Raw genomic sequence first — 18672 nt, 5'->3', positions numbered from 1 at the left:
CTTGGGTAGGATGCTGGACTGGCAACGACATAGTGGATTTAAACTGTGGGTACAAATGGAACAAGATCAGTCCCCTATCCCCCTCAAAAGCGCACTCTGGTGCTGGGAAGCCGTACCGCCCACCCTAAAAAGACATCTCCTTATAGGCAATACTTTACACCTATGCTCCCGAGTTACTATACAACAACGACTGACGACTAAAACGTCACCATTAACACCGGTACTGGGAAACCCCAAATTTGGCCCAGGTACCTCACTGGCGCGATATCAGACTTTAAGAGACTCGGATCTTGTCACCGCATCCCGATTCATACATAACAACGCATGGCCTTCTATAGAAGACTTAATGACCACCACGGGCCCATATACCCTCACATTTTGGAATGCGGTGCAGATACACCACTTCCTCAGGACGCTTGGTCACCCCCAGGCGTTCGGACGACAGTTAACCACATTCGAAAAAATATTGCTCAGGGCTAGAGCCACTCTCACAGACCCTCTCGAAGATGTACGCGTTACTGAACACCCCCCCCCGGAACAACCAACAGTACTCAGCGTCCTAAAATGGGAGACAGATTTAAACCGGACTTTCTCCATACCTCAAATGCAAAACATTATACACCAACCTCTTAAATCCTCCCTGTGTACCAAAACTCAAGAGTTAAATTACAAAAGGTACCAACGAGGTGGTACATGACACCAAGTCGACTTCAGGTAATCTTCCCAGACACATCAGGTAACTGATGTGCTGGAGATGTGATACCAACAGGGGAACACTTTTACACATCTTCTGGGAGTGCCCTACGCTAAGCCCATTCTGGAGGACGGTACGCACCATTTTGCAGAAGTTCACAGACTATATCATACCCGATGACACAGCCTTTTTTCTACTGCATGTCTCTGACATCCCGATCAAAACATACAAAAAGTCTATCTTGAGAAATCTGGTGAACGTGGCGAAATCGTGTATTCCGTTATTGTGGAAGCAGCGAAATCCTCCATCTGTAGCGCTATGGCTACAAAAAGTAGAGCACATAGATCAAATGGAAGACCTGATTTTGACCGCAACAGACAAACAAGAGACGTATAGACAAACTTGGATCCACTGGAACATATTTAAGTACTCGCAGGAAGGTAAATCACTTCTGCAGTCATAGAATCCTTTTGAGACCCCATATATTGGTGGTCCGCAGACGTTGTCAGGGAGGAGACTGCGTGGCACTCCTGCCCCCTTTTCCTGGGATCCCCAACCCCCCCTTTTTTCCCTTCCCCTGTCCCTACCCTTGCCCCCCTATCTCGCCCCTTCTTTCTGCTTTTTCTGTTACTATCTCTTTATTTTCTTTGGATATTTCACACCCAAAACACAATAACTGTGCTACCTCTGCTGACATGTAGACTTTTGGCTGGCTAGCTAAAAGGCTCCTGGTGCCTTAGTAACACAACCACTTCGCACGGGTAACAGTGGGTGCAGCAGTCCTGGGTAACGCTGATTCTTTAACGAGATACATGTAGTATTTATGTTGAATTATGATATACTCCATATAGAAGGGAACACCCTCCATGCGCTGCTACGAGATATTGTGAATGTCCATGCTCTTCTTGTTCTGTATGCTCTTGCCTTACCTGTTTAAAATTCTCAATAAAGATTATATTTGCAAAAAAAAAAAGAAATAACCTCAACTAATGCTTCCATTTCTGAAGTTATTCCCTTGATTGCTGCACTGAAACGTCTGCTAGGAAAAGAGATAGAAACAGACCATGTCGTAAAAATGGCTAAAACCACTCTACTGGAGGTCGTTACCAACCGGTTTCAAGACACAGAGTCTAACCCTCTGTATTGCATTGCAACAGTTCTAGATCCTTGATTTAAAGAGCATTATTTTAATGTTGAGAAAAAGCAGCGTGCACGGGAAATGATACAGGCACAAATGGAGGTGGTGGAAGCATCTGGTGAAGGAGTTTCGAAACGGTTGCATACAAGTGAAGATGCACACACTCTCTCCATATCTGATATGTTTGAAGAAATTTTACATGAATGCACCCAGGTCCATAGCAGTGTCACAAGTGCAGCTACCCAACAGCTGGACATTTATTTAGCTGAACAGCCTATCGCCAGAAGCGACAATCCCCTTGAGTACTGGCACATCAACAAACAACGTTTCTGCTTGCACAGATTGCATGCAGATATTTATCTGCCCCAAGCACCAGTACAGAGAGTGAGAGACTATTCAGTCTAGCATCTCATATTCTTGATGAGAAGAGAAACCGTCTCTCCTGCGAGAAAGCTGAACTTTTGTTCTTAAAGCGAAATCTGCCACTTTTACTGAAATAGATTTATAAATCTGTAGCATAGACCAATTCATTTACCATGTTGAACATAGAAAATTAATTGGTATTGGACTGTGCTATTGGACAATTGGAACATACAACATAGCATGACTGACTACCAGTATGTTCCAATTGTCTAGTTTTTTGCACTTCTTCAATTTAAGAGAGAACTCCAGCTACTGTACATACATAGTTTGTTGCTGTTGGGCCAAACTATGTCTCTCTCCGCAAGCTGTCAGCCCACTGCATGTGCAAATGCAAAACGGTATTGTTCTGTATCTGTGGCTGTCTACATACTCTAGTACTATACACTATACCGCACTGTGTTCCGGATATGGGAGGAGACTTCCAGAAACACAGACTAGTCTACATTGCTTGCTGTGATTGGCTGAGCACCGCTGCTGTAGACTAGTTTGCGTTTCGGGAAGTCTCTGCTCATAAACCGGGGGCCAGAACACAGTGCAGTCTACTGTATGACTATGTATGTAACCCGCAGCTATATACATACACTTTTATCGCACATGCAGCCGCTGACACCTTAGGGAGAGAGAACTGAATTTCTAGTTATGATTTATATTGAAAATTAATAAAATAAAAATTAAGTCTTCTTAGACTTAATCTTAGGCATTTTTATATTATTTATTTATTATTTTTTATGCCTTTTTTTTATATATTTTTTTATTTTGCTGTTATGGCTCAATGTGCATTGACTGCAGTCTGCACTGCAGGATATGCTGTAGTTATTTTGTATTTTATTTTGATTTTATCTTCTGTGTCCACTGTTCAGTTTATTTGGGTTGCTTTTTATTAAAGTACCTATTTACATTACTGGATTGTACTATCCTTTTATTCATAAAATTAATGATTAAGTTGAATATGAATAATGTAATGAATATAACACAATTTCATATATCAAGTAATATTTTTGTTTAATACCGTATATAAAAAAAAAAGCCATTTTCGGTATCGGCATCGGCCTAGTGTATTTTTCATTTCCGGTTTCGGCACCAAAAAACCCAATCAGTGCACCACTATTTCACAGTGTATCATTCACTGCCAAAAACATGCACCCCAGTTTATATCTCTCCATAGAACACCTACAACTGTACCCCAATGACTGCTTTTTCACCTACAGCCCAACCCATGGCCTGACAGCTGTACTGCACACTGTAAGGCCCCAAAAATCTATTACTCTCTATGGAGATGGTTCACATCTCCACTCCAAGTCACCTGAAGCCAACGCCTGAAGCTCAAAAAAGTTCTGGAGCTTTTTTGCATCTCAAATTGGGAAGATTTTCACATTTTAGGCACATTTTTATTCCCATGGAAATTAATGGAAACATGCCATTTTTTCATGTATTATTATTATTATTAGGCCTCTTGCACACTGCAGCTTTTTTACTGAGATAAAATACAGCCCATTAATTGTAATGTGCATGCGCACAGGCACGTAAACAGGCACCATGCATGCTTCAGTAAAAAAAAAAAAAAAAAATCTGCTTTTTGTTCAGTAATTTACGCCTCATGCGGACAAATGCTAATTTACATATTGTGTAGAAGAAGAAAGCAATAAGTTTGCACGCTTTTAAGCGAAAATACACGAGTGTGCGTGAAAATGCGGATGCATGGGGCGTGGCCTGACCTCGGGAGTGAATGGCTGCCTAAGAGCTGAGCTCCTGCCACGATCCAGCCCGTTCGCCTCTATGGAAGCCTAACACCCCACTCAGAACCACTGGACACAATGGGCACAGCCTCACGGACCTCGTCGGCATCCCGCTCCCCCTCGCCGAGGAGGCAACAAGGTAGCCTTAGCCAGAATCTGCCCGAAATGTTCCGCTCTCAGCGGGACAATATGGCGACTTCCCGCCTCGCTCCCTCACAGGCCCCGGCCTCATCACTGCTGAGCGCATCCCACAGTGGGGCTATATCTGACCAAGGACATCAGCAGAGCTCACAACAACAACAGACCTGAGAGCAGTGGCGGCAGACATTAAGGAGACTCTTTCTGCGGCCATAGCGGATCTGAGGCTAGACATCCGCGCCATTGCTGACCGGGTGCAAGACGTTGAGAAAAGATCTGCGCAGCACGACACAGTTCTCCGCAAAGTCACCCATACAATTGATACCCACACCTTACAATTGAGGGACCTCCAACGCCATCAGGAAGATTTAGACAACAGAGGGAGATGACACAACCTCCAGATGAGGGGCCTTCCGGAGTCGGTGGACTTAGTGCAGCTTGAAGCGACGGTAGTCGGCTTGTTTAACGACCTCCTTGACAGACCAGCTCAGACACCGGTGGCCGTCGAGAGGATTCACAGGGCGCTGCGGCCTAAGGGACGCGACACTGACCCCCCATGCGATGTAGTCTGTTTGGTAGACTACAGGCTGAAGGAGGACATACTGCGCAAGGCGCGTAATAGGATTCAGCTCTCACATAGCAGTGCAACTATCCATATCTATCAAGACCTCTCCGGCATCACGCTTCAGCATCGCAGAGACCTGCGACCGCTGCTTGATACCTTGCGTGCTAAAGGTATACAATACAAATGGAAATCCCCCTTTGGCCTCGCTGCCTCACACCACGGACGTACTGCTATCTCACGTGTACCTGAGGAACTACCTTCTTTCTGTGCTACTTTGGACATTCCGCAGGTTGAAGTGCCCAACTGGTATGCAGCATTCCGCCCCAGATGACCACCCAGCAGGGAGAGGGGATGCGAGGAGCCGATGGAAGCCCAACCCAGCAGACACCGATCCGTTTCCAGGAACAGATCTTACCAGCCACGGCGGAGCTCCCACAATGGACATAGCCCTTCCGACTCGCCACGTTACCGATGAGCTAGACGGGACCAAGACGCATACCGCGGACAATCACCGGGACTGTGAAGGAAGCATGCAGATAAGTGATTCCGCCTTTCTGGCCTTTTTCCTTGCCAATGACCCCTTCTTCATCCGTTTCTAATCTGCCCGTTATCCACTCTTTAAACACATGTCCTCTACGGATTTCAAGGTACAGTAAAATGTGGCCCAGTTTTTCTTGGACTCAGGCCTAGCGTACACTGGTAGCTTCAGACATAAATGTGCCAATTTTATCGCAGGAGGTTGCGATACTGGTAAGAGCATACCCAACTGTTGAAACACCATCTTTTCTTCAGCAACAAGGACTTACCTGTACTGGTGGTCTCCTTGTCGCTATACCCTTGCAAGTGTCCCGCTCCTCTTAGCTTTTCCCCTTAATCCTTAATTCCCCCCCCCCCTTTTTTTTGTAACGATGCACCGCACCCTCTTAATATGCTGTTCTTCTCTGGGGGAGCTGGAGGGGGCATGCCGGATTCCAAATCTATGAATCGTCCCAAACACCGTTATCTGCAGGGAACACCATGCTTTGACTCTTGTGTTAGCCCCCCCAGCCAGTTCCATAGGGACTGGCTGGGATGCAACTTAGGACGGGGGTCCTCGTACCCCCCCCCCCCGCAGCGACATGATTTAAAATAACCGCTTTCATTGCGCTTATAAGTCCTAGCATGCCCCTTTGGCTCACACCATCAATCGCAGGAAGGGGTGACTTATTTTATATCTTTTATCTATTATATATTCTTAACAATTTTAAGGAACTACAGGAGGGTTCTTTGGGTCCTAGATAACTGCAGGGAGAGTATTTAGCCACCCTGCATTCGTAGCTGGAGGAATCCTTATGCTTGAAGCAAGCCCATTCCCTGGCCAAGGACCAGGCATACGTATCCCGGTCACAAATTATGTGGAGGTGGATAGCGCGGCATAAAGATGGCAAAGCCGCGCTCTCATTGGGCCTCATTTACTGAATGGGGGATTCCTGTAGGTACGAATGAAAGGGCAATATCCTGCCAAGATGATTAGGCATCATAAGTGGTATTCCCGCTTGAAGATAACTCTTGCAGACGGCAGGAATTCAATGGTGGAGACTCATGTCTAAAGTACTCGTGGCTCAGAGATGGGTTCACTCTCTGAGATACCATGTTTTGTTTTTCTGTTTAATGTTCTTTATTTTTAAAATGTTGGTGGTCTGTTATAACCACGGTATAAAGGTTTGCCATAGTTAGCCACTGTCATTGAACGTTTAAGGACGAACTTCGCTTATTTACTTCATCCACCTTAAACAACCCTAGGCAGCTACAGTCAGGGTTAGCTAACGGTGATATATACGTGCATGCATGAAGTTACAGGATAACAGGAGGCATAAGGCTACAAGGAACACATCCGAGCTGGTACCCAATGACACTAACCCAGTTACCACGCTTCCTTTACTTGTTATGCATATATAAGCCAGCAGATGGGCTGGACGTCAGCGATCCACTTGGATAACTGACCTTAGTTTCCTTGAGTGTTCTAGTTCAACCCCAACACGGTGACTTGGACAGGGGAGCCCTACCGAAAACAGGGCTCCTTCTGTCTTGGCACCGTAATTTTCAAGGCACCGATTCTATAGGGAAGGAGCTGGTCTCCTGTCCTTACGGTTGCCACTAGGAAGTTCCCCTACTACCCATACCACCCTCACCTTTGTTTCTCCTATCAACCCCCCCCCCCCCCCCCCACCTCCCTGAACAAAACGAATTAGCTCTGTTGGATAGGGCAAAGGTATTGCACAATGCACCCCAGGTGTAACGAAACTTCATCCCCTCAGGTCAGGCTATACTCACTCAATGCCAGAGGACTCAATACCCCAGAAAAAAGATCCCAACTTTTGCTCCTCCTTAGAAAAGCCAAGGCTGATATTGTCTTTCTCCAAGAGACACACTTTAAAACCGACAAAATCCCCACATTCCGCTCCTCTCTATACACCACAGCGTTCCATGCCACCAACCCATCCACCAAATCCAAGGGAGTTTCGATTCTCATTTCCAAGAACTGCCCTATCCAAATACAGGATACGCTCCTCGACAAAGAGGCCCGATACATATTCCTGAAAGGTAAATTGTTTGACCGACACATCACGCTAGCGAACATATACGCACCAAATAAGCATCAGGTTCCTTTTTTCAGACACACTCTGCAACAACTTACCTCCTTCTTTCAAGGCATGTTGGTGGTTGGGGGGGGGAGGACTTTAACCTGGCCCCTGCACTAGATTTTATCATCTGGTTCCTCATCGATAACCTACAAAGCTCTACGCGCGATAAAAACTCACCTCTCTACATTGACCCTTCATGATACCTGGCAGGCGCTACACCCGACGGATAAGGACTTTACTTATTACTCCCCCCCCCCCCCGCACAATAAATATACAAGGATCGACTACTTCTTTCTGTCGCAGGCAGACAGACTCCTTGATCATGGCTGACATAGACCCTATGGTACTATCGGACCACCACCCAATCTCGGCCACCATCTCCTTTCCCACACAACCTACGAAACCGTACACCTGGCGTCTAGATAACTCCTTGCTAAACGACCTAGACATTGTTCACAAACTCAAGACATGCCTTTCGCAGTATTTTACAGACAATGCGGCTGCTGACATACACCCGATAACACGATGGGCGGCCCACAAATGTGTGATTCGAGGGGAACTCATTTCACTAGCAGCACAGAGACGGAAAGCTAGGCTGACATGCATTGATAAACCGTCAAAGCGCATTCAATCCTTGGAACAAAAGCATAAACAACCACTAGCTGAAAACACCTTAATCGAACTCCAGAAGGCCAGAGAGGAACTCCTTGAAGAATTAGGGAAACCGATCAGACAAAAATACATGCTTAAGCAACGAAATTATTATGAATTTGGTAATAAGGCTGGCAAATTTTTAGCAAGGGCGATTCAAAAAAAGAGAGCAACGGCGACGATACATCATATCACTGACCCCGCGGGTAACAAAATAGAAACCCCATCTGGTATTGTGGAGCAGTTTAAACAATATTACTCTAACCTCTATAATCTTCCATCCACCCACCCGACAGGGTCTCAACAAGACAGAGGTAGGATGATATCGGACTTCCTGACAGACCATTGCCACGACCTATCTCAGCAGAAGCGGCCACTGACCTGGATAAACCTATTACAGGGGAAGAGATACAGGAGGCCCTTAAGCAGTTAAACCTGGCAAGAGCCCAGGTCCAGATGGCCTATCAGTTCTGTATTATAAAACATTTTCAGAAACCTTACTCACACACCTTACAGAAACTTTCAGTCTCCCCAACTCCACTGTAACGCATGTGGACCTTTCTGAGGCACATATCACGATGATCCCCAAGCCAGGGAAGGATGAATCGCTTGTACCCAACTACAGACCCATCTCACTTATCAACGCTGATATGAAGCTATACGCCAAAATCTTAGCGAATCGCATACTCCCTCTGCTCCCATCACTGATATCCCTAGATCAGGTAGGCTTTGTCCTGGGCCGAGAGGCCCGTGATAATACTTTAAAGACGATTAGTATACATCATTGGCTATCCACATCCTGTAAACCAGGCTTTTTCCTTTTGTTGGACGCGGAGAAGGCATTTGATAAGGTGGCATGGGATTACATGCTGGCAACGCTCCGTAAAATGGGTTTCCGAGAACGCACACTACAGTACATTACTGCATTGTACTCGTCCCCCACAGCCAGAATTAGGGTAAACGGTCACCTGTCGGATGCCTTCTCCCTGTCCAACGGGACCAGACAGGGATGTCACCTGTCCCCCATCATTTTTATCCTCACGCTGGAACCTATGTTACAAAAACTCAGAACGAATGAAGATATTAAAGGGATCCGGATAAAAGACAAAGTATACAAAGTAGCGGCATACGCCGACGATGTGCTCTTGTTCCTCACGGAACCAATCACCACGATACCGAATCTACTCCACGATTTTGCCCTTTTTAAAATCAATAGCTAACTTCCAGATTAATTATAGTAAATCGAAAGCCCTCAATATTACTCTTCCTGAGACCGTACTAACACAATGTAAATCGAACTTCCCGTTTGGCTGGGAAAGACATGCCATCACATATTTAGGGATTCAGCTCCCAACGAAATTGTCAGACCTTTACCCCCGAAACTTCTTGCCCATATTGAATACTATTAGACAAGACCTACAAAATTGCAATAAACATATATTCTCATGGTTTGGGAGATCCTCAATCCTGAAAATGAATGTTCTCCCCAGGATCCTGTATCTCCTACAGACAATTCCAATCAAACTTCCTTCCACCTTTTTTGCCACGTACAAGGCTCTATGCTCCCAATTTGTTTGGGCTAACAAACACCCACGCATAAGATGGGGGAAACTAACTCTGCCCAAACTGCAAGGCGGAGTGGGACTCCCTGACATGCAGAAATACAATTGGGCATTCCAGTTGACCAGAATTGTGGACTGGCATGTCCACCGGCACACCAAAGCATGGATCAACATAGAAGAAGCGTTCGCCCACATCCCCATCCAACTCCTTCCTTGGCTGAACCCTCACTTTATCCCATGCACACTTACATCTCATCCATTGATAGGCCCGACCTTACACACATGGAAAATAGTGTGTCAAAAACTAAAACTCTCTTCTACACCTGGCCCACTCTTCCCACTTGAGCACAACCCAGATTTTCCTCCAGGCATCCAAACACGTCAGCCAACAGACTAGTTACAATCTGAAATCATTAGAGCAAGATCCTTCTTTGATAAGGGAGAACTGATCTCCTTTCAATCCCTTCAAGCCAAATTCCCTGATAGACACATTCCCTTCTTTAACTTCCTTCAGATAAGGCACTTCCTGTTCAGTACGCCTTTCACAACACTGGAATGGAGAACTGACTTCTTTTGAGGAACTATGCACCAGACAAACACCACAGAAGCATTTAATCTCTGAACTTTATTCTCTCCTCTGTCCTAAAGCAAACAGTTTAAATGATCCTGCCATTAATAGATGGATATAGGAGTTGGATTTAGAGCTAACACGAGAAAACTGGGACAACATATTGCTACACATACATAAGGGCTCTAGGAATGTGTCAGTTCATAAGAACGGCTATAAACTTTACTCCAGGTGGTACAGAATGCCTGACATGTTACACAAATACTACCCTAACACTCCATCCACATGCTGGAGATGCAGGGAAACGGAGGGGACACTACTACATGTTTGGTGGGATTGCCCTGTTATCCGACCGTACTGGAGAGCCATACACCAACTAATCTCTAAAATAACAACTTATACTCTGGAATTTACACCTGCACAATACTTACTCCATCACGCCTCCATACCACAGAAGCAATATAGAAAATCTCTAGCAATACACCTTGTAAATGCTGCAAAAATGTGCATTTCCCCCCGCTGGAAATCAACCACTCCCCCCACCATAAGTGATTGGATTCGACGAGTGGGACGGATAATGGAGATGGAGGACCTTATTCACCAACTCAACGACACTTCACCCAAACTCATTAAAGTTTGGGCGTGTTGGCTACAGAGTCCACAGAATGCAAGACATTGTTAAACGAGTTATAGCTTGACCTGAGGGATCAGCATATCAATCATCTAATACTTTACACCTCCCACACACACTTAGACTCCCTACTCAGATTACCACACCTTTTCTCCCCTTAACCTTACCCCTATGTCCCCCCCCCCCACCTTAAAAAAAACGAAGAGACATTGATTCATATTGTTAATACTTTTGACCAATACTTTCAACCAGATGAAAGTAGGACTTAGCACAGGCCTTACCACACAGACACTTAGGTCCCGTCGGGACATATATTAAAGACAGGGACTTTCCATGCTCATAGTTGGGCTCCAGTATTCCCACTACTCTCACAGTGTGAGCCGGTAGGGGTGAGAGTGGGGGGATGCTGATTACCTATCTTTTAACCGGCAATCTGACTAGACACGGTCCAGGACCGATTCACAACACAATCTACTAGTCTCATAGCACCCTCTTATGCCCTAGTAAGGGGCTTTCGATAGTCAATTAATAATACTAGCTTACTCTCACAGCGTATTTGTTTCCAGTTCTGCTGTTCCGTATTATTTAATATGTCAGAATGTGATGATGTTGTAAGTTCAAACATAGTAATATGAAGGACTATGTACCTTGATATACGGTGATTGTAAAAAGTAATTGTCTTTTGGAAATGTTGTTATGCACTGCATTTATTGAATTAAAAAAATTGGGGAAAAAAAGAAAATGCGGATGCATACACGCGAAAATGCACAACATCATACCAAAAAAAAACTTCTGAAAACAGGAGTATCATGTGCAAGAGGCCATAGAAGTAGTAGTGGTGTTGAAGACCTTAACATTAACAAAAAAAATAAACCTAGCCCCAACCCCTAATCCTAACCTAATCTTAAAGTGTAAATCCACCCTAACACTAAAATCCCTGCATCTACAGACATCCGCGATCTAAAATTCGCCTATCTAACCCTACGAAGAACAAATCAGTATACAGTACATATCTTTTATGAAGTTGATCTGACTCAATCCCATGCTTCGCTGTGGAGGTGGGTGTAGAGGAGACACCCGACAATGGAAACCCCATAGTAAGTCTATGGATGATGTCACTCCCCATTGATTTCACAGCCGTTGTTGGCCGTGTACTCAGCAGAGCTTCCGCAGCTGGGGATCGGGTCAGCATCAGAAAACATATGTATACTGATTTCTTCTTTAGAGGGATAGATACGTTAGTGTTAGGTAGTGGATGTTTGCAGATGCAGGGATTTTAGTGTTAAGCCTCATACACATGATCGGACTTTGTATAAACTTTCCCGTGGATTTTTGTATAAAGGGCGTCGGCCCTGAACTTGTATTGCATACACACAGCAGGACTTTTTCAGCCAACTTTCACCAAATCACATGGTTTTTCTGCTCTTTACCACCACCTTTGGTCAACTTCTGTATTGTTGTCTGATCTTTTGCAATGGTTCTGAGAATGCGAATTTGTACTTTGTACAAAAGTCCTATGGTTTTCTGTACACACGATCAGACTTTGCTCCATCGGACTTTTGTTGCCGGAAATTTTGTCCGTTCGCACAGCCAACAAAAGTCCAATTAAAACTGAAAAAGTTTGTCCGATGGAGCGTACACACGGTCTGATGTTGCCTTATAACAGCTAATTTGCATGTTTGTTGTCAAAAAGTCCTATCATGTGTATGGGTCTTTAGGGTGGACTTTTAACACCTTACCCTAACAAAAAAAAATAATAATGAATTAATAATAATAAAAAAAGAAACAGAAGCTGATGGAAAAGCAAAAAAAGCTGAATCTAGCAACAAATGATGCAACAGAAAATAGTTTTCTCTACTGACAAAAGAAAAAGCTAAAGCTCAAAAAACGCTGTGTACACACAAATCGGACATAAAAACGCACCAAAGTTGTGCGTAAAAATGTGCAAAAAAAACCCCGGAGAAACGATCAGGTGTTACTGATGGTCACTTCTTTCATCACACAACAAAACAATGGCCCCGCTATCCTCACCCCCTTCACCATACCTCATAAGACAGCTGTTGCCTTAACAGCTCTCCCTATTATATAGATTTACCCTCCATTCCTGTTTCAGGAACAACTCGTTTTTTTGGTATGGATTCCACATAATATTCTGTCCTCCTGCCATTGGTCAACAGGGCAAACAGAGGGTTCAATGTCCTAAGTGGACATAAACAGAAAGAGAGTGTGTTCTCTACTAAAAAAAACACACTAATTTGTTTATAACACCTATACACTGAATTTCATTTAAAAACATTGGGGGTTATTTACGAAAGGCAAATCCACTTTAAACTACAAGTGCAAAGTGTACTTGAAATTGCATTGAAAGTGCACTTGGAAGTGCAGTCACTCTAAATCTAAGGGGTAGATCTGAAATGAGGGGAAGCTCTGCTGATTTTATCATCCAATCATGTACAAGCTAAAATACTGTTTTTTATTTTCCTTGCATGTCCCCCTCGGATCTACAGGGACTGCACTTCCAAGTGCACTTTCAGTGCAAAATGGATTTTCCTTTAGTAAATAACCCCCATAATGTATTCTTCTACATGGAGAAAGCTTACACATTGGTAACAGGTCTACCAATACTGTCCCAACTTTTCCACTGGAGATCCAAGCCAAATATGTACACTTTTGCTAGCATGTTAACACCACTATACATTGTTACAAAAAAATAAATAAAAAAGTTACCGAAAGGTACAAAAAAGGCCTATTACACAGTGAAGAACAAGAATAACCACTTTGATTGGATTGTTACCTTTTCTAATAAAAAATTTTATGCAGCCAAGGGGCCCAGTAGTTTACTAATCATGATACAGCATAGAGAGACTAAGGGGGCTATTTACTAAAGGGAAATCCACTTTGCACTGCAAGTTCAGTCACTGTAGATTCGAGGGGAACATGCAAGGATAAAAAAAAAAAACACAATCAGGCGATCAGATTATAAAATCAGCAGAGCTTCCCCTCATTTCAGATCTACCCCTCAGATTTACAGCGACTGCACTTCCAAGTGCACTTGTAGTGTAAGGTGGATTTGCTTTTCATAAATAACCCCCTAAGCTTCCTATAAATGTCTTCCACAAAGCCAGAAACGAGCATAGAGATGCTGTATTATACCACAAATCCGCAGTGCACTCTCCCCCACCCGTCACTGCAGTATTGTGCTCAAGGACTCTGTTGGCTGAGGGAAAGCACGCGGCACATGTGTGGATTTGAGGATGAGGGGCAGAGCACTACACATGTGTGAATTTTAGGATGTGAGAAAGTGCACTGCACATGTGCAGATGTAAGGATTGAGGGAGAGCGCACTGTTTATTTGTGGACAAGGAAGAGTGCACTAGGGTTTATTTACTAAAGCTAGAGAGTGCACAATCAGCCACACTTCTGCATAGAAACCAATGAGCTTCCAGGTTTTATTACCAAAGCTTAATTGAACAAGCTGTGGTTAGAAGCTCATTGGTTTCTATGCAGAAGTGAGCCTGATTTTGCACTCTCCAGCTTTAGTAAATAAACCCCATTGTGTATTTGGGGACAAACAAGAACACAATGGGGGTTATTTACTAAAGGAAAATCCACTTTGCACTACAAGTGCACTTGGAAGTGCAGTCGCTGTAGATCCAAGGGGGACATGCAAGGAAAATAAAAAACATTCAGCTCGTGTGCGGACTTGTGGGCGAGAGAGCGTTCAGCGCGTGCGGACTTGTGGACAATAAAGCGTTCTGTGCATGTGTGGACGAGAGAGCACTCCTCGTGTGCGGATTTGTGGGCGAGAGAGCATTCATCACGTGTGGACTTGTGGGCGAGAGAGCGTTCAGCGCGTGTGCGGACATGTGGGAGAGAGAACGTTCAGTGTGTGTGCAGACATGTGGGCGAGAGAGCGTTCAGCGCGTGTGTGGACTTGTGGACAATAAAGCGTTCTGTGCATGTGTGGGCGAGAGAGCGCTCCTCGTGTGCGGATTTGTGGGCGAGAGAGCATTCATCACGTGCGGACTTGTGGGCGAGAGAGCGTTCAGCGCATGTGCGGACATGTGGGAGAGAGCGTTCAGCGTGTGTGCGGACATGTGGGAGAGAGAGCGTTTAGCGCGTCTGCGGACATGTGGGCAAGAGCGCGTTCAGCACCTGTGTGGACTTGTGGACAATAAAGCTTTCTGTGCATGTGTGGACGAGAGAGCGCTCCTCGTGTGTGCGGATTTGTGGGCAAGAGAGCATTCATCGCGTGCGGACTTGTGGGTGAGAGAGCGTTCAGCGCGTGTGCGGACATGTGGGAGAGAGCGTTCAGCGCGTGTGCGGACACGTGGGAGAGAGCGTTCAGCGCGTGTGCGGACACGTGGGAGAGAGCGTTCAGCGCGTGTGCGGACACGTGGGAGAGAGCGTTCAGCGCGTGTGCGGACACGTGGGAGAGAGCGTTCAGCGCGTGTGCGGACACGTGGGAGAGAGCGTTCAGCGCGTGTGCGGACACGTGGGAGAGAGCGTTCAGCGCGTGTGCGGACACGTGGGAGAGAGCGTTCAGCGCGTGTGCGGACACGTGGGAGAGAGCGTTCAGCGCGTGTGTGGGGACTTGTGGGCGAGATCGCGTTCAGCGCGTGTGTGCGGACTTGTGGGCGAGATCGCGTTGAGCGCGTGTGCGGACTTGTGGGCGAGATCGCGTTCAGCGCATGTGTGCGGACTTGTGGGCGAGATAGCGTTCAGCGCGTGTGTGCGGACTTGTGGGCGAGAGAGCGTTCAGCGCGTCTGAGGACTTGTGGGCGAGAGAGCGTTCAGCGCGTCTGCGGACTTGTGGGCGAGAGAGCGTTCAGCGCGTCTGCGGACTTGTGGGCGAGAGAGCGTTCAGCGCGTCTGCGGACTTGTGGGCGAGAGAGCTTTCAGCGCGTCTGCGGACTTGTGGGCGAGAGAGCGTTCAGCGCTGTGCGGACATGTGGGCGAGAGCGCGTTCAGCGGGTGTGCGGACTTGTGGGCGAGAGAGCATTCGGCGCCTGTGCGGACTTGTGGGCGAGAAAGCGCTCGGCGCCTGTGCGGACTTGTGGGCGAGAAAGCGCTCGGCGCCTGTGCGGACTTGTGGGCGAGAAAGCGCTCGGCGCCTGTGCGGACTTGTGGGCGAGAAAGCGCTCTGCGCCTGTGCGGACTTGTGGGCGAGAAAGCGCTCTGCGCCTGTGCGGACTAGTGGGCGAGAGAGCGCTCGGCGCGTGTGCGGACTTGTGGGCGAGAGAGCGCTCCGCGCACGTGTGGCTTTGCGGATGAGAGAGCGCTCCGCGCACGTGTAGCTTTGCGGATGAGAGAGCGCTCGGCACGCGTGCGGGCTTGTGGCCGAGAGAGCGCTCGGCACGCGTGCGGGCTTGTGGCCGAGAGAGCGCTCGGCGCGCGTGCGGGCTTGTGGCCGAGAGAGCGCTCGGCGCGCGTGCGGGCTTGTGGCCGAGAGAGCGCTCGGCGCGCGTGCGGGCTTGTGGCCGAGAGAGCGCTCGGCGCGCGTGCGGGCTTGTGGCCGAGAGAGCGCACGGCGCGCGTGCGGGCTTGTGGCCGAGAGAGCGCTCGGCACGCGTGCGGGCTTGTGGCCGAGAGAGAGCGTTCAGCGCGTGTGCGGACTTGTGGGCAAGAGAGAGCGTTCAGCGCGTGTGCGGACTTGTGGGTAAGAGAGAGCGTTCAGCGCGTGTGCGGACTTGTGGGCGAGAAAGCGCTCAGCGCGTGTGCGGACTTGTGGGCGAGAGCGCTCAGCGCGTGTGCGAACTTGTGGGCGAGAAAGCGTTCAGCGCCTGTGCGGACATGTGGGCAAGAGCGTGTTCAGCGCCTGTGCGGACATGTGGGCAAAAGCGCGTTCAGCGCGTGTGCGGACTTGTGGGCGAGAGAGCGTTCAGCGCGTGTGCGGACTTGTGGGCGAGAGAGCGTTCAGCGCGTGTGCGGACTTGTGGGCGAGAGAGCGTTCAGCGCGTGTGCGGACTTGTGGGCGAGAGAGCGTTCAGCGCGTGTGCGGACTTGTGGGCGAGAGAGCGTTCAGCGCGTGTGCGGACTTGTGGGCGAGAGAGCGTTCAGCGCGTGTGCGGACTTGTGGGCGAGAGAGCGTTCAGCCCGTGTGCGGACTTGTGGGCGAGAGAGCGTTCAGCGCGTGTGCGGACTTGTGGGCGAGAGAGCGTTCAGCGCGTGTGCGGACTTGTGGGCGAGAGAGCGTTCAGCGCGTGTGCGGACTTGTGGGCGAGAGAGCGTTCAGCGCGTGTGCGGACTTGTGGGCGAGAGAGCGTTCAGCGCGTGTGCGGACTTGTGGGCGAGAGAGCGTTCAGCGCGTGTGCGGACTTGTGGGCGAGAGAGCGTTCAGCGCGTGTGCGGACTTGTGGGCGAGAGAGCGTTCAGCGCGTGTGCGGACTTGTGGGCGAGAGAGCGTTCAGCGCGTGTGCGGACTTGTGGGCGAGAGAGCGTTCAGCGCGTGTGCGGACTTGTGGGCGAGAGAGCGTTCAGCGCGTGCGGACTTGTGGGCGAGAGAGCGTTCAGCGCGTGTGCGGACTTGTGGGCGAGAGAGCGTTCAGCGCGTGTGCGGACTTGTGGGCGAGAGAGCGTTCAGCGCGTGTGCGGACTTGTGGGCGAGAGAGCGTTCAGCGCGTGTGCGGACTTGTGGGCGAGAGAGCGTTCAGCGCGTGTGCGGACTTGTGGGCGAGAGAGCGTTCAGCGCGTGTGCGGACTTGTGGGCGAGAGAGCGTTCAGCGCGTGTGCGGACTTGTGGGCGAGAGAGCGTTCAGCGCGTGTGCGGACTTGTGGGCGAGAGAGCGTTCAGCGCGTGTGCGGACTTGTGGGCGAGAGAGCGTTCAGCGCGTGTGCGGACTTGTGGGCGAGAGAGCGTGCAGCGCGTGTGTGGGCTTGTGGGCGAGAGAGCGCTCTGGGCCTATGCAGATATAAGGACCTGAGAACGCTCTGCACATTTGTTAGCAAGAGCGACCCGTGCATGTGTGGATGACAGAGCGCTCTGCTCATGTCAGGATTTATGAGAGAGCGCTCTGCACACATGCAAACTTGTGAACAATAAATCACTCCATGTGTGGGTGAAACAGTGCTCCGCGCCTGTGTGGATTTGTGGACAAGAGAGCACTCTGTGCACGTGTGGATTTGCAGATGAGAGAGCGCACCGCGCACGCGTGGATTTGCGGATGAGAGAGCGCTCTCTCACATGTGGATTTGTGGATGCGCGAGCGATCTGCGCACATGTGGCTTTGCGGATGAGAGAGCGCTCCGCGCACGTGTGGCTTTGCGGATGAGAGAGCGCTCCGCGCACGTGTGGCTTTGCGGATGAGAGAGCGCTCCGCGCACGTGTGGCTTTGCGGATGAGAGAGCGCTCCGCGCATGTGTAGCTTTGCGGATGAGAGAGCAAGAGTGTGTCTCTGTTGTTCTCTGCACACATTATACCGGGATATTTACCAACTCTGTAGTAAACTAGACAATGACATAAGTAAAGAGCCAGTCTGATGGACTGACAGGAGTAGGATACATAGAGCAGTATGTGGAGGGAGGGGACACATCCCAGGAAGGAGCCCGTTACCTGAGCAGTAGGAGGGTAGACAAGGACAGAGTGAGTAGACTGAAGCACAGCAGCGGGTACTGCCTGCAGATCTCCCGCACAGCTCCGATCCGCGCACGTTGTCTTATATGTGACCACATTCTACGGACCGGTGACATGACAGCTCCCGTATCCAGCCCTCTCCTCCTGAAGCTGCTCTTCCGGGAGCGTGATCAGGCGGCCCCCATATACGTCATCACAGACTGCACTACTTCCGCCATTTTGGAGTAGGTATCTGATTTGGGCTAACTCTTGTATACACGGAATTCCTTTCTTGAATACTTTCTTTCTTTATTTTTATGCTATAAAATATATTTCAAAAAAAAAAAAAAAAAAATATATATATATATATATATATATATATATATATAT

The 18672-nt window shown here is 48.1% G+C and overlaps 1 protein-coding gene across 3 annotated transcripts in view; it reads right to left on the bottom strand.

The window, feature by feature from the left end:
- The window catches only part of SNX14 (sorting nexin 14), a 154164-nt gene extending 135701 nt beyond the window's left edge, over positions 1-18463 (bottom strand). For all 3 annotated transcript variants that reach the window (XM_077487303.1, XM_077487302.1, XM_077487304.1), the window contains exon 1: positions 18283-18463. In XM_077487303.1, coding sequence (XP_077343429.1) covers positions 18283-18419 — 137 coding nt within the window. In that variant the 5' untranslated portion in view covers positions 18420-18463. The remainder of the gene's footprint in view (positions 1-18282) is intronic.
- Positions 18464-18672: the final 209 nt, after the last annotated feature.

This window comes from Lithobates pipiens, unplaced genomic scaffold (assembly GCF_037356315.1).
Source record: "Lithobates pipiens isolate NorthernLeopardFrog02 unplaced genomic scaffold, aLitPip1_a1.2 Scaffold_18, whole genome shotgun sequence".
Classification (NCBI taxonomy): Eukaryota; Metazoa; Chordata; class Amphibia; order Anura; family Ranidae; genus Lithobates; species Lithobates pipiens.
This window is presented reverse-complemented; position numbering and strand designations above follow the sequence as displayed.